The following is a 15560-nucleotide window of genomic DNA, read 5'->3' on the forward strand; positions in this document are numbered from 1 at the left end:
AGTAATTTTTGGAAGACACTTTGGCAAAATTTTGGCACCAACCTCTCTTTTGGATTAGCCTATCATCCTCAAATAGATAGGCAGACCGAAGTGGTGAATAGGAGCTTGGAAAACTCATTAAGGTGCCTTACTAAGGAATATGGTCAGACATGGGATCAAGTACTCTCACAAGCTGAATATGCATACAAGGATACCATGAATAGGACTACCGGCAAGAGCCCTTTTGAGGTGGTCTATGGAGTGCACCCAAGAGGAATTTTGGAGTTGAGAGACTTAGGTAGTGCAGCAGCAAGAAATGGATATGCAAAAGACTTTGCTTAATCAATAAAGGAAGTACATGAATCAGTCAAGCAAGCATTGAAGGAGAAAACAAGCAAACTCAAGCAAGCATTGAAGGAGAACATAAGAAAACTCAAGCAAAAAGTTGATGAAAGGAGGAAAAATCTACAATTTCAAGTGGGAGATCTTGTCATGGTGCACCTTAAAAAAGAAAGGCTAAAACAAGGAGTGCCTAACAATTTAAAAATAAGAAGGATAGGTCCATGTACCATTCTAGCAAAGTATGGAGAAAATGCATACAAGGTAGATCTACCTAGTGACATAGGATTGTCACTAATTTTCAACATAGAAGACTTAATTGCCTATAAGGCACTGATTCAAGGTTCATATTGTAGTCACTCAGAGGTATTAGATGATGTGAACCACCTTCAATTACCAGCCAAACCAAATCCACAGGCCGAGAAGCTGTTGAGTTCAAGGATTGCCAAGAAGACAAGGCATCAAGCCTATTGGGAGCACCTCATCAAATGGCAGGGTATGTATGATGTTGAAGCTACATGGGTGATTGAGATAGAGTCTAAGAAGCTTGGGATTGATTAGAATCTGATTTCCAAAGAGGTGACATGATCTTCTTTTGTTTGGGAGAATGGTGCAGGAGCACCTAGGACTTAGGCAAATTATTTTTCACAATTTTGGCTTGTACTGACCCAAGAGAAGTCAGTAGTGAATAAGGACTCCAAGAGGGTCCAAGAGTTAGTATTTTGTTTCAATTTAGGTATTTTGTTTCAATTTAGGCCTAGGTTGAGTTAATTCTTCTTAGGTTTGCATTTTTATGTAAATAGTGGGTTTGAGTACGTGGTTGATCTTCTTGATGGTCAAAAGTGTCAAAAATTGATATAGGAATTAGGGAGGGTTAAATAGGGATTAGAAATGTTTAAAAATTCATATGTGTTGACTTGGAATAGGTCTTATAGGTTGGAGAGACCAAAAGTGCAAAAATTACAAAGTTGCAAAAAGTTGTCGTGACAACTTTTGTCCTAAATTGGTTAGCAGTGGAGTTAGGGATTTTCCAACACCCTAGGAGGACTCCACATGTGGGAAATCTGTAAATACCCTCTCTTTCACATTTACCAAGGTTAGAGAAGTGTGTGATGTAAGTTCAACAACTGAAACTACTCATTTTCAGTCTTGTTGACACGATTTTGGCTTGATTTCACTCATTTTGCAATTGAATATGAATTGAATCGATTGATCGAGCAATGGATCGAGTTACTCTTGTATGTTTTTGTGCTTGTGGTTCAATTTAGAGTTTTATAAATACTATTCATTGGTGTTTTCTTGCTTAAGTTTGCAAGCAGCTAGTTTTGGCTTGTATATAGCAGTTTTCTTGTAAATATGGTTGCCTCATGAGTTCCACATGTGCTGCCATCACATCTAGTTGGGAAATTGTAGGCAACCAACTTTAAATTTTAAATATTTAGGTTCAAGTTCTGGAGAAGAGTTGAAGTATGATTGTCACCTTGTTCTAGGTGAGTCGAGGAGCAACTCGGCAAGAGGAAACAAGGTGAAAATGAAGTGCTAATTGCAGGGGTGTGTGCCAAATCACCATTTCAGAGTTTGGAGGGTTCCATGGAGTTGGGATAGAGTTTTTAATTAAGGGAGGAGCTTTTAAAAATCCATTTGATGCCAAAACCCCAACTTGTTCATTCACTACAAGTTAAAGGCCTAGTAAACCCTTCAGAGCCCTCATTTTGGGGTTAGTACATTGTACGGTGAAACAAGGGGCCAAAACCACAAAAATCCTTTAGGGTTAGGTGTATCTTTGAATAAAATCCAAATTTAGTTGAGGGTCTTTTGCATCATTTTCCTTCAAGCCGTAGAAAACCGGATTTGGAGGCCAAAGTGGGGCTCATTCCTTATAGCCCTTTTCTAGGCAAGATTTTGAAAGCGGTAAGAAACCTAATGATTCCAAACCACTAATGGATCCTAAATGAATTCAAAACATGTTATAAGACACCTCCACACATTTGCATCATCCCACAACAACAGGAGGTCATTTTGACAAGTTGAAGCCAAGAGGCCAGAATTGAGCACCTGAGAAGCACTATGAATTGATAGGGTTCGTAACCAAAACACCTGAAGAAAACACATTAGAATGGTAAAGAATCAATCCCTAGAAGAGATTCAGAAGTACTTGGAGGTCTAGAGTGCAACTAGGCCTGGTGAGTTGGTGGAATTGAGCAACACCAACTAGGTGAAGTGTTTCAATCTTTAAGTATTTCAATTTTTAAGATCAATTGTGAGAAATTTTAAAAATCAAGAAAAATAACATCCACTTTAGGAACTTTATGTGGACTCAACTTCTTGCAATGAAATGTATACGGTATGGATTCCACCATCCAACAAGTTGTGTTATGTTGGGTGATCCATATATTGCTATGCTAAACAATCACAACTAGCAATTCACACTATATTAGGTGACCAATTCCTTAAGAAACATAAACAAGAACAAAAAAAGAAACTAGAAAGACACACTCTACTATATAATAAATTCTTTATGGAATGTAAACAACAACAGAGATCAAAATAGCAAGCCATGTCGTACTAGATGATCATGATGAGTCATATGAAATGGATGTCATTGGCTATAAATTTATGTTATATTGGTTGAATCATATACAATCAAAACCTTAGGGAATGTAAAAATGGATCACACTATAGTAGATGATCAAGAGAAGTCTATACCACAAAAACTGTAAGAGATAGATTTGATGATCACACCTTAGGGGGTGTTATGCAACACAATGCCACCACTTATGGGGCACACCAAAGAAAATAATACACAAAAAGGAGGTAATATACTCCCCTTTATATGTTAGCATATTTTTATACTAATACCTCAAGGATAAGAGAGAGATCCATATCAAGAAAACACACCTTCAACATGAAGAAGAGATCCACAATAATGATGCATGCATCCAAGTTAGTAACATATCCTTATGAATGATGTACACACCTCTAAGAAAGGAAGGAATCATCACAAATGAAATATACATATTCAAATAAGGGTAAAGAGATCTTTATCAAGGATGTACAGTTTGAAACAAAGAGAAGGGATTCTCATTAGGGATACATACCTTCCAAAAAGGCAAATATGGGGTAATTATTGTCTAAGAATACCCACCTTCTTAAAAAAAATTAGGAATCCTTTCTAGAAAACTAGTTCAAACCATATCTAGCAGCTTTCTAGTTCTATAATGTAAAAAAAAATGTACCATATAATGTGTAAAACTCGTTTGAGTGAATATATGCAACCAAGGAATCATAAACTCGAAGATCTATTTATTAAAGTGTAGGAAGCATATAAGTGAGAACTAAAGAGTATAGCAGGAAGATTAATAGATTAGTATATATTGTGCAACTTTTAAGAATGAAATAGGTATTATATGTATATAATCTAAAATGAATGCATAAACATGAGAATGAATTATAAATTCTAGAGAATCCCTTAATTACATAATATATTTTAGCATCACATTTAGTACATCATCATATAATTTATATATAGATTAAACTTATTATATGGACATTTTCTTATTTCTAACGAGAGAAACTATATATGATGAATGCAAGGGAGTTGAATATTTTTATGGATTTTTAAAATTTTAATTAACTTTGTATTTTAGTCTTCACTTTGAAAATTTATATTTTCCTCGAAAAGAATTGTTCAAATTATACCACATAACACATTCTCATATCTTGATATAGGTAAACAAAAAGATCAAGAATATTTAGGAATATTTATCGAGTGCTTTTAATGAAAAGTGATTAACATGAATAATATACTTTTACTAAAGAAAACTTTTTAAAAACATTGTTCCTAAAATTACATGATTTTAGCATAATATTTTATAAGAAAATTTTAAAAATAATTATAATTATAGCTAGCTATTTTTCTATATGTACTTTAATTAATGTACAAAATCAAAATAACATTATAATAAAATTATTATCTTAGAAATTAGATTAATTTTATCACCATTAATTTATATTCTTCAAATATATAATATTTTTCAACTAAATATATATATCTTTGATGAATAATTTTTAATAAAAAATTTAAAATATTTTATTATAATTTAAAAGGTTGTTCATTGTTGTGTAAGCTCACAAAATATCTATTTAATACAATTCTAGTTTATCACATTCTCTAAGTCAATTATGTGACTTTTATTTGTTGGGAAGAGTCGCTCTAAAAGAAATTTAGTCAATAAATTTTTTTATGTGACTTTCATTTTATTTAGTGGGAACAATGGTCGGCAATGACTAGAAATGCACACAACATTTGGTTTGATCATGAATACTTATAATTCGTTGCCTAGAAAATGTTCGGAATATGCAATTGAACATTCAATTTGCATTCATGCTTAGATCGACATGTCTTTTTCCATCTTGAACAATGGAAAGACAAATGCATCACACAATGAACTTTCTAATTTTGAAAGGATAGTTTAGTTTTGTTGTGACAACTAGTGGTTGTGTTTCTTCTAAATATAACAATTGATTGGTATGTGTTAAGTGAACTTTTTATTTAAAGATGATTATAAAATAAATATATTAATAATATTTTATATTACAATAATAGTATACTGATTTTTAATGAAATATATTATTGAGAAATAAATAAGATTAATCAATTGATGTAAATAGGTGATGATTCTTAAATTTTTTTACATGCACGGATTTAAAAAATTAAAAAGATGAAGAAATCATTAATTGAAATATCAATAATCTAAGCGGTATCATAGTTGGGAAGTTTATTTAGTCTAGATTGTGACTTTGTGATTGTAGAGTTAGGTTGCATCTAGCATCATGACAATAAGAGCTATATAAAAGAAAGAATCCATACAAAGGGTAGTTGTAAGTTGATATAATATTTGTAGAGCACTTTTAATTCACTCAATACTTTGTAGAATTCTAAAATAGTTAACCTAGGCTCAATTATTATAGACAAAATATCATCTATTTCATCTATTATTTTTTAAATCTAATAGAATTACATACTTGTAATGAGGTAATATAATATTATTTAAAAAAATGGTTCATTCAAATCATTCAATGTTTCAATTAGCTATTCCCATGACTTGTGTGGGATCTTGTGAATAGTTTTCTCTTTATAAATAAAGATATATTACATGCAGATGTTTTCTTTCTTGATTCATATATTTCATATTGGAAATAAGATACTTGTATGGCATACATTTTTTTTAATAAAGATAGTAAACTTGGAAAAAAATTGTGTACCTTTTCTCTGCAATACATAAGACCTGTTGTAGGTCACCAAGTTTTTTAAGTGTGATAAAATTTTGGTAACATTACCACCTAAATGTTTGTATATTTTTTTAATGGTTTTCTAGGTATTGTGTTTAGTGGAAAATTAATTATTATTTATTTTAAGTTAACTCCATGATTAAATGCATTTTAGTCAAAGCACTACTACTAATGGAAGGGTAACAAAATTTTGAATACTTATCTCGATTAAACATCACCTAAAATTTTGTACTACATTTTCTTAATTGCTTTGGCAGGTTTTGTCAATAGAGAAAATGTTAAAGTGTTCTTTATTTTAAAGTAAAATCCATGATTAAACATAATTGATTCAAATTAGTATCAATAATGAATGGGTAACCAAAATTCCAATGTTTGACCATTGTAAACATTACCTAAAATAATGTAAAATATTTTTTAAAACAGTTTAATAAATTTTGTCTTTAGAGGAAGTTTTAAGTGTTTTTTTAATTTTGAAAGGAACTTCATAACTAAGTTCATTTGAGTTAAAGTAGTTCTAGTAGTATATGGGTTAAAAAGTTCAAATTCTTGACCAATGTAAATGTCACCTTAAATTTTATTTTAGATATTAATGGATGGGTAAGAAATTTGTCAAAGCTTCCAATCTTACAAACATCGCATACAAATTTGAGGCAATGTAGTACTAGTACTAGATGGGTGAGGAAAGTTTCAATGTTTCATTCCTATAAGGATTACATAAATTTTTGATCTACTATCTAGTAGGTTTGTCTTTAGAGTAAAGTTAAGTTTACTTAATTTCGAATAAAAAGCTATGGTTAAATGCATTTGATACAAAGTCGTGCTAGTAATGGATGGATAACAAAGTTTCAATTTTTGACCATGCTAAATATCATTTTAAATTTTGAGACAAAGTAATACTAGTATTGGATAGGCAAGGAATGATCGAATGCTTCACCACTATAAACATCACTTGAAATTTTGTATTATGTTTTTCATAATTGATTTGATAAGTTTTCTCTTTAGAATAAATTAGATGTCTTTTATTTAAAAAAAACTGCATGATTAAATACATTTTAATAAAATAATACTTACAATAAATGAATAAAAAAAAATAATATTTCATCGTATTAAAAATTAAAAAATCATAAAGTGAAATTATTTCAAATCACTACTAAAATATAAATGAATATATTTGACTCAAAAACTACTAAATTAAACCCTGGTAAAATATTATTTTCTTATCATTTTCTTTCTTTATCATTGAGATAATAGAGTTGTTCACCACACACCATCTACTATTTTGTTTTGGTAGATTTTGTCTTTACAAAAAAAAAATTCTTAATTTTGAAAGAAACTCCATGATTAAATGCGTGAGTTAAAATAATACCTATAATAGATGAATAAGAAAATTTCCAATATTTCATCTTATTAAAGCCTAAAAATAAAAATAAATAACATGCTAATTAAAATGTTCATTTTCATAAAAGTGAATTTTTTTGTCAAATCATACCTTATTTAATGATAAAGTTTATATTGTAGGCATCTAATAGTATTGAGTTCAAATCTTCTACAATATTAACAAGAGACACAAAGCGTCGAGTTCCTATCATCAATATGGTTAGTTTAGAGTAGTTGAAAGTAGAGATGCAATAGAGGGGGAGAGGAAGACAGAGAACAATAGATAGAGATAGAGACAGGTAGAGGGAGAAATAGAGAGGAAGAGGTGGAGAGATATATAAGGGTAGAGAGATAGAGAGAAAGAGATAGATAAATGTGTGTGTGTGTGTGTGTAGAGAGAGAGAGAGAGAGAGAGAGAGAGAGAGAGAGAGAGAGAGAGAGAGAGAGAGGGGTATATATGTTGTTTGCTTTAATTTTAACAATAGCATGTCGAGGAAGCCCATGATGAGTTATGCAATATGTATGAGAAGTTAGATTAAGTTTAACATTTAGGAAAGAAAAAAAATCAATTGTATTTTTTTTAAAATGTTTTATGGATATTAAGATCATTAGCTAGTTTTATTATAAGAAAAAACATTATTTCTATAAATCTAGATTAAACAAATAAATAATAATAATTATCTAATAATTGAGCTAGGATGGATAATCGAAACTGAATTATGTATTATAATTAAATAAAGGGATAGGTGTACGTAGTTTTAGAATCAATGATAAATAAATGTGGTAGGTGTTGGTTGGAATATTTTTTCATTGTTGAAAGATTAGTTATTTTAGTTTGATGAATGTTTCAAACTCTAAATTGAAATTATGAACCAAATTCAACAAAAATTATACTTCTTTTCCCTATTTAATCACATTAAAAAATTGAAATTAGACTTGCATAGTGTAGTATGTAAGCATTAGATGTGAAATTGAAAAAAATATTGTATAGAGAAAATAAAAATACTATTCCCTATAACAGTGGGCCAAAATATGATTTTTTACTTCTGCATTTTTAATAAATAAAAATTGACTTGCATGTCATTAATTTTTTAGAACTAAAATGTCTAAGTATAATTGAATCAAACAATAACATAAGAGGACTAATTGACTATTAATTCATTAATTAATTAAAATTTGTGAAAATGTATTTGTTAGAAATATTAAATTGAAAAGAAATAATTAAAGTTAAGATATTATATTATAATATTGTATAAAGTATATTATTATTATATAATATTTAAATAAATTATTTTCATTATATTTAAGAAAATTATATTACTAAATTACATAAGGATTAGCCCAATTTAACTTTTATATTTTTAATGTTGTCCAAAGGCGCCCGTTTCCACTATGACTTTGAATTTTCGGCAATGAATTTTCGGCTATTGCAATGTGTGCTGGACGATCATGTGTGAATGAAAAAAGGATTGTTTACCCATAAAATCAAATCATGTGCTATGATGATTTTTGTAGGAAGCATATTTTCTTAATATAAAAATATGACTTTGAAGAGTCTACCTGTAGAAAAATAATTTACAACTATGTAGATGTGAACATTGAATATTATTTGGAAGTCAGTTTGCTATCGCCAACAATAGTAGCTTTCTAGAAAACGTCCTCAACACGCGCTGAACAGCACCATTGGAATTTGGAATTGATTTGTGTATCATCTATGTCTTGACTATTTTAACAAATTGGCCCAAACTTATACCTCTTTTTTGGAAGTCGTGTTGAAATAATTTGGAAATGTGATTTGCACATTACAGTATTACATGGAAAGGCAAACCACAAATCCTATTTAGTCATCTAATTAATTAATTTTGATCCAAACTAATCCACACTAAAATCTAATTAAGAACATTAATACAACATTACTATCACATCCTCATAAGATTATACGAACATTTATTAAAATTAGAACATACTAGCATATTGTAAGATTTTTCTTTTTAATTTATAATCAAAAGTTATCATCATCAAATTTGATAAGTGTCAAAATTTGCCAACATCAAATTTGATCACAAAACATATTTTAACCTCATAATACTTGCATTTCAATTACTATCACAATTAATTAATCTATAATTAATTTCTTGTTAGTATACAATTTATTGTGTTAGCTTAAATTATTATTATTTTTTATTAGATTTAAGAATAAGAATTACAAAAACCAATATCTGAAACATTTAGAAAAAAAGTACCAAAAGATGAAGGTAAGCATGGTTGGGTGCGCGAGGAGAAGAAGAGTGTAATGTTGAAAGGGGAGTGTGTAGCAATGCGTGGAGACAAGGGAAAACCTGTGTAAAGGTGAAGAAACAAAAAAATCAGTAACCACAACTTTTTAGACAACTGAAATGAAACAACAGCAATGTGAAATTTATTTATTTATTTTTTTGGAATCCGGGGTGTCCCACAGGAGATAGCCTATCGATTAATTATAATAATATATTGATTTGTAGTGAAATATATTATTGAGAAAGAAATAAGATTAATTATTTGATGTAGGTAGTCATTCTTAGTTTCTTTTAAATGTATGAATTTAAAAATTTAAATAGATGAATAAATCATTACTTGAAATGTCAATAAATATGAATAGTATTGTACTTAGGAATTTTATCAAGTAAAATTTAGATTGTCACTTTTGTGATTGTTAATGTAGGTTGCATCTAACATAATAACAATGAGAGCTCTATGAAAGCAAGAAGCCATACAAAGGGCAGTTGTAAGTTAATACAATATTTATAGAGTACTTTTAGTTCACCCATTTACTTTGTACAATTTCAAAATAGTCTACCTAAGCTCAATTATTATAGATAAAATATGATCTATTTTATCCAATATTTTTTAAATGTAATAGAATTACATACTTCTAATGAGGTTATATAATATTGTTTTCAAAAATAGTTCCTTCAAATCATTCAATGTTTCAATTAGCAATCTATATTTGGGAAAGGTCCAAAGGTACAACAAAATAAAGCCAAGTATATTTAATGGTCAAAGTTCTATGAATGCAATGTATATATGTCTCATTTGTTATGATTAAGGTGCCATCAACCTTGTAAATCTTGTATAATTAATTATTCCTTCTGTTTGTAAAATTCCATAATGGAATATGTACTCACTAAGAAATGGTCTTATTTCAGCTACATTTAGATCTCAATACCTAAAAAGGGGTGTGGGGGCACTTACCCCCCACTACTATTTCCCCTCCAAGATTCTCCCTAGCAGGGGTTCTAGGGTAGTGCTCCCAAATGGAATTTTTTAGAAAATTGCATTGTAAAATTATATAATTTTTTAGTCAATCTAAATCATTCATCATTAGGTCATAGAAATTATGGTAGCATTCGTTTCCTTAGAAGGAAACACATTTTAATGAGGGCATTGTATTAAGATTGCGACAAGACAGAGAGTTCAGATAAAAGAATAGACGATGTTGAAATAAAGACAAAAAGTGAAGGGTGTTAGTGATGTATTGTAAACTCTATTGAAATTTATATAGACCAGTGCACATATCTTCTTGTGTTTATTTTTTTCTCAAAAATACATTTCCACATAAATATTATATTTTTCGTATATTCTTTTATTTCCTTTGTTTTCCCTAATTTGTTTCCCTATTATCTCTATTTGGTTCTGCATTGGATCAATAATTATAATTACTAAAACTAGATTATCATTCTATAGATGTTTACCTTTATTTCAAACTTTATTTACTTTGAAGAAGTTCATAAATGAAACTTTAAAACTTTTCTTCCATGTTCCTTTTCATTATTTACCTCAATCTAGTTTGTTTTTCTATTTTTGGTCAATCTTAATTTTTCCTTGGCAAAGATTTTAGTCTTTACGATATTTCCTTTAAATAAGGGTTTGTGAACTTCATCCTACAGACGGGAGGAGATGTTCATTTGCTCAAAAACATGTTGTAGAAAGATCACCCACAAATCAAGATACTTACATTTTGAAATAGACATAAATTTGGTTGAACTATATTACCTAGTCCAAAAAAATGATCCTATAATATAACATATTTGTAAATAAAAAAAATATATTAATAAGAATCGTTAGAGATCAAAATAAATTATAATAAAACATAATAAATTTTAAAATAAAAATCAAACAATACAAAAAATTAAATTAAATACTATCATTTTTAAAATAATAAAATGTACAATTTCATCCCTTAAAATTACATTTTACACATCAAATTATTTAATAAAAAAAAAACACTTAGTAAAAAACTTCATATACACGGATGAAGAAAAAACACCATTACACTAGAAAAGCTAAAACCAAGGAATCATTTTGAATTTCATATATTACCCCTTGAAATGTTTCTGTCATCATTAACACCAACAATTTCTAACACACCTCATACTAATAAATTTGCAGCGGCCATATACTAAAAGAAAACTTTGTCATTATACTAACAAAACCCTTTATACAGTTGTATCTACTTTCATCTATTAACCTCTTATACACCCATCAATAACTAATATTACAACATCATAAAAATCGAAGGCTCTCTTTCTCACCCTCTTATTTAAAGTCAATACTCCAATCACAATAGAGAATCCCATACCATAACTCAATCCAAGTCCCACTGCCCATCCTATCATTTCACCATCTGAATTCTTTGCTTCACCAATTCTCTCAATACTTGTGCAGTTGCCATAGCCAGAAGAGTTGTTGCAGACGCTTATATTGGTAAATGGAATCCCACTTAGCTTAAGATTGCCTAAGTACGACGACTCCCCAAAAGTTAGGAACTGTCCTCCATGGGGTACTTTTCCATCAAGCATGTTGTAAGATAGATTCAAGAACTCCAAATAACTCAGGAACTCAAGTTCTAAGGGAATGTTGCCATTCAACCTGTTTAGCGAGAGGTCCAGAGACTCTAGTTGTTCCATGTGTCCCAATGTTTTTGGGATTCGGCCACTGAGATGATTCCTTGAAAGGTTAAGGGCTATCAAGCCTTGAAGAGATCCCATTTTAGAAGGAATGCTCCCTGATAAGTTGTTGTTTGAAAGATCAATACATTTAAGAATAAAGAGAACTTTCACAAATTCAACATCCCAGCCTTTCCAGGAAATTGTAATTTTATTTGTATAACTAACGTCTTCCAAATGGTTTGAATTATTCTGCGATGCATTGACAATTGCAAGCAGGTTTGTAAGGTTGCTTGGAATAGCTCCTGAAAGGTGGTTGCCAGAAAGATCCAGAATTTGAAGATTCGGAAGGCCAATTACCTGGCGTGGGATACGGCCATGAAAATGATTAGACCTTAAGACCAACACATGCAGCTGTGATAGCTTTCCAATCCACTGGGGAAGGGTGCCTTCCAAATCATTATTTCCCAAATCCAATACTTGCAGAGATCGGCCTTCTGAAATGGATGAGGGAATAACTCCTCTCAAATGATTACCATTGAGCTTCAATGTATGCATGTTTGTAATGTTGCCCCACTCTGCTGGCAATTTACCTTCCAGATGATTCTCTGCCAAATCTAGAACACTAAGAGAAGAACAAATCCTGGTTAAATGAGGAGGAATGACACTGCTCAGCGTATTTTTTGAAAGGTCAAGAACCTGCAAATATGGAGTGCAAATAGACTCTGGAATCGCTCCGCTGAGGTTATTCCGGGACAAGGTTAAGAACACTACATTTTCAAGATACGCACCGATGGGACTAGAATAGAACCATTAAACTGATTCATCGACAGATCTACCAGATAAGCTCCAGCGAGAGGAAGATGAAGAGAACCTTCTAGGCTATTATTGTGCAAATCTAGAATTTCAAAATACTTGGGTAAGGTTTGTCTAGATGGCAATGACCCAGTTAATTGATTACAGCTAAGGTTCAAACTATAAAGGCTGGGTAAGTTCCATATCCAAGATGGAATATTTGTTTGGATACTGTTAGCAGATAGGTCTAGATATTCCAAGCCGTATTGGGTCACAAGAAACGATGGAATTCTATCTAAATTGCAAGAGCCTAATGCCAAATCGGAAAGCTTAAACTGCGGAATCCATGTTGAATCAATGTTTACAGTTAACTGATTGTAAGAAAGATACAGCTCATTAAGTCTAGTGAGATTGTCGAATACAGAAAGGGAAATGAGGCCGCTTAAACTATTGGAGTGGAGCGAAATTCTTCTTAAGTTAACAAGATTTGAAATTGTAGATGGAATCGTACCATTCAATTCGTTGGCATAAAGTTCAAGACTAACAAGGGAAGAAAGTGAGTCCAATGAAGCTGGGATTACCCCAGTTAACATGTTGTAGGACAGGTCCAATGCAACAAGTTTAGAGAGATTGAGTATGGAGACAGGAAACTCACCTTCAATAGAGATATTAGACAGATAAAGACTCTTCAAGGACGACACATTCCCTATAGCAGATGGAATCTGACCTTCAATTCTGGTATCTGAGAGAACAAGATCCTTCAAAGACGACATATTCCCTATAGCAGATGGAATCACACCTTCGATTCTGGTATCTGATAGATCAAGACTTTGCAAGGACAACAAATTCCCTATAGAAGCTGGAATCTCACCTTCAATTCTGGTATATGAAAGACGAAGATGCTCCAAGCATGAGATATTCCATATAGCAGATGGAATTCGGCCCTTGATGGCTGTCATTGAAAGACCAATGCTGGTTAGTGACAAAGAAGACTTTCGTTGTCCAATGAAAGAAATGTCTCCTCCAAGATTCTTATTCCAAGAGATATCAAGAGAGAGAAAGCGCCCAGTCACATTTTCAAACCAAGCTGGTATATGTGCTGAGAAATAGTTGTCTGATAGATCCAGATGAAGCAGAGAGGTGAGGTTGAGAAGGGAATTGGGAATTTGTCCTCCAAGCCCACAGTCAGACATGCTCAGTTGTTGAAGGTTGGATAGACTGCCAACAGCTTCACCCCACTCTTTGCTTGCAGAGATGTTCACTTCAGCAAGAGAGAGGTATTCCAAGCTCGCCAGATTTGATAAGCTTTCCAAACTCACATAAAATTCCCATACAGAATCCAGAGAGGAATAATTTACATAACCAGCAAATGACAAGTCAAGAAAAGAGAGACTCTTCAACTTTCGATTATGGGGAGGACTGAATTTACCCTTGAAGAGGTTGTCACTGAGATCGAGGTGCTCCAACCGTGCAAGTTGGAACAGCGACGAACTGATGTTACCTTTCACATTGTATCCACTCAGATCCAGTCGAGAAACATGGCCTGTGCGGAGATTACAACTGACTCCTCTCCACGTGCAGCAATTGAATCCGTGCCAGGAAGTTAGCGTGTTATCCTCATCTACAACGGCTGCCTTGGAATCCAGGAGAAGATTTCTTTCAGGGAAGGGGCATGCAATTGCAGGGGAAGTGAAGCAGCATAATATTGTTAGAATTGCAAATGCAACTCTGCCACATGAAAACATAGCTTCCATTGTTTTGGAAACTAAAATTCTTATTATCTTTACTTTGAAAGAAAAGAGATGATCAGAAATCATGGGAAAAGAATGATGAATATATCGCTAACTGTGGTTATAAAGTGTTGTTGTGTGAAGAGTGCTGCGTAATATTTTTGTCATTTTCAATGGGTGGAAAAGTCATGTGAAGGTAAGGCCTAACAAATTTCCTTAAGCGATATTTTCAATTTGAATGTGATGGGTATCGTGTAAAACAAGAATATGGCGTGTCAATATAGAAAATTAACAAGGTAAATTGTGATTATATATTTTTCATTTCAATTATTTTCAACATTGACGACAATTTTTATTAGACTTAAATTTCGTGCATTTCCTTTCCACAAATATTCGTATCGACCAGGAAAAGCTTTCACATAAAATTGAGATCGCTGGAAAACATAGACCAGATCATACGACTTACACAAAAATAGAATATACTTAAAAAATAGAACATAGTTAAAAAATACAACAATAATAAATAAATTAGGGGCACAAACTAAATTTACTTTGAATGAAAAGAGATGATCAATATATCGCTAACTATGGTTAAATATTGTTGTCTGAAGAGTGCCACGTCTGCAAAGAAAGCGTGTCACATCGACACAGTAACATTTTTGTCATTTTTGTGTATTTTTCAATGGGTGGAAAAGCCATGTGAAGGTAAGGCATAACAAATTCAGGGGTCAAACAAGAAAATGTTGTGTCAATATGGAAAATTAACTATATATTTTTCTTTCCTTATTTCCAACATTGACTGACAATTTTTAATAGACTTAAATCTCATCCATTTTCTTTCCACAAATATTCCTATCGACCAGAAAAATCTTTCACATAAAGTTGAGATCGCTGGAAAACACAAATCAGATCATACGACTCACACAAAAATAGAACATACTTAAAAAATACAAGAATAATAAGGAAATCAGGGGCATAATCTCAATTTTCAGAGTTTAGATGTTTTCAAGCAAAGAATTTTTTTTTTAAATATATGTTGAATATCAAAGAATTTTTTTAATTGTGGTTTAATCATGTGATCTTTGAACACTATGTTATATTTTATAACAAGTTAAATTGTATA

At 31.4% G+C, this 15560-nt stretch overlaps 1 protein-coding gene across 1 annotated transcript; it reads right to left on the reverse strand.

The window, feature by feature from the left end:
• Positions 1-11489: 11489 nt before the first annotated feature.
• LOC131857861 (receptor-like protein EIX1) lies at positions 11490-14461 on the reverse strand. The gene is made up of 2 exons (XM_059210632.1): positions 12704-14461; positions 11490-12611 (listed from the first exon to the last, which is right to left on the reverse strand). The coding sequence occupies exons 1-2, from the start codon at positions 14459-14461 to the stop codon at positions 11490-11492; spliced, it is 2880 nt and encodes a 959-aa protein (XP_059066615.1).
• Positions 14462-15560: the final 1099 nt, after the last annotated feature.

The sequence above is a fragment of the Cryptomeria japonica genome, chromosome 8, assembly GCF_030272615.1.
Source record: "Cryptomeria japonica chromosome 8, Sugi_1.0, whole genome shotgun sequence".
NCBI classification, from domain to species: domain Eukaryota; kingdom Viridiplantae; phylum Streptophyta; class Pinopsida; order Cupressales; family Cupressaceae; genus Cryptomeria; species Cryptomeria japonica.

Bases quoted from the DNA above. Each gene is read 5' to 3' on its own strand.
- LOC131857861 (XM_059210632.1), bottom strand. From the start codon at position 14,461: ATGGAAGCTATGTTTTCATGTGGCAGAGTTGCATTTGCAATTCTAACA. The intron at 12,612-12,703 runs GTGCGTATCTTG...CCATATTTGCAG, and splicing joins GTTCTATTCTAGTCCCATCG to GTTCTTGACCTTTCAAAAAA.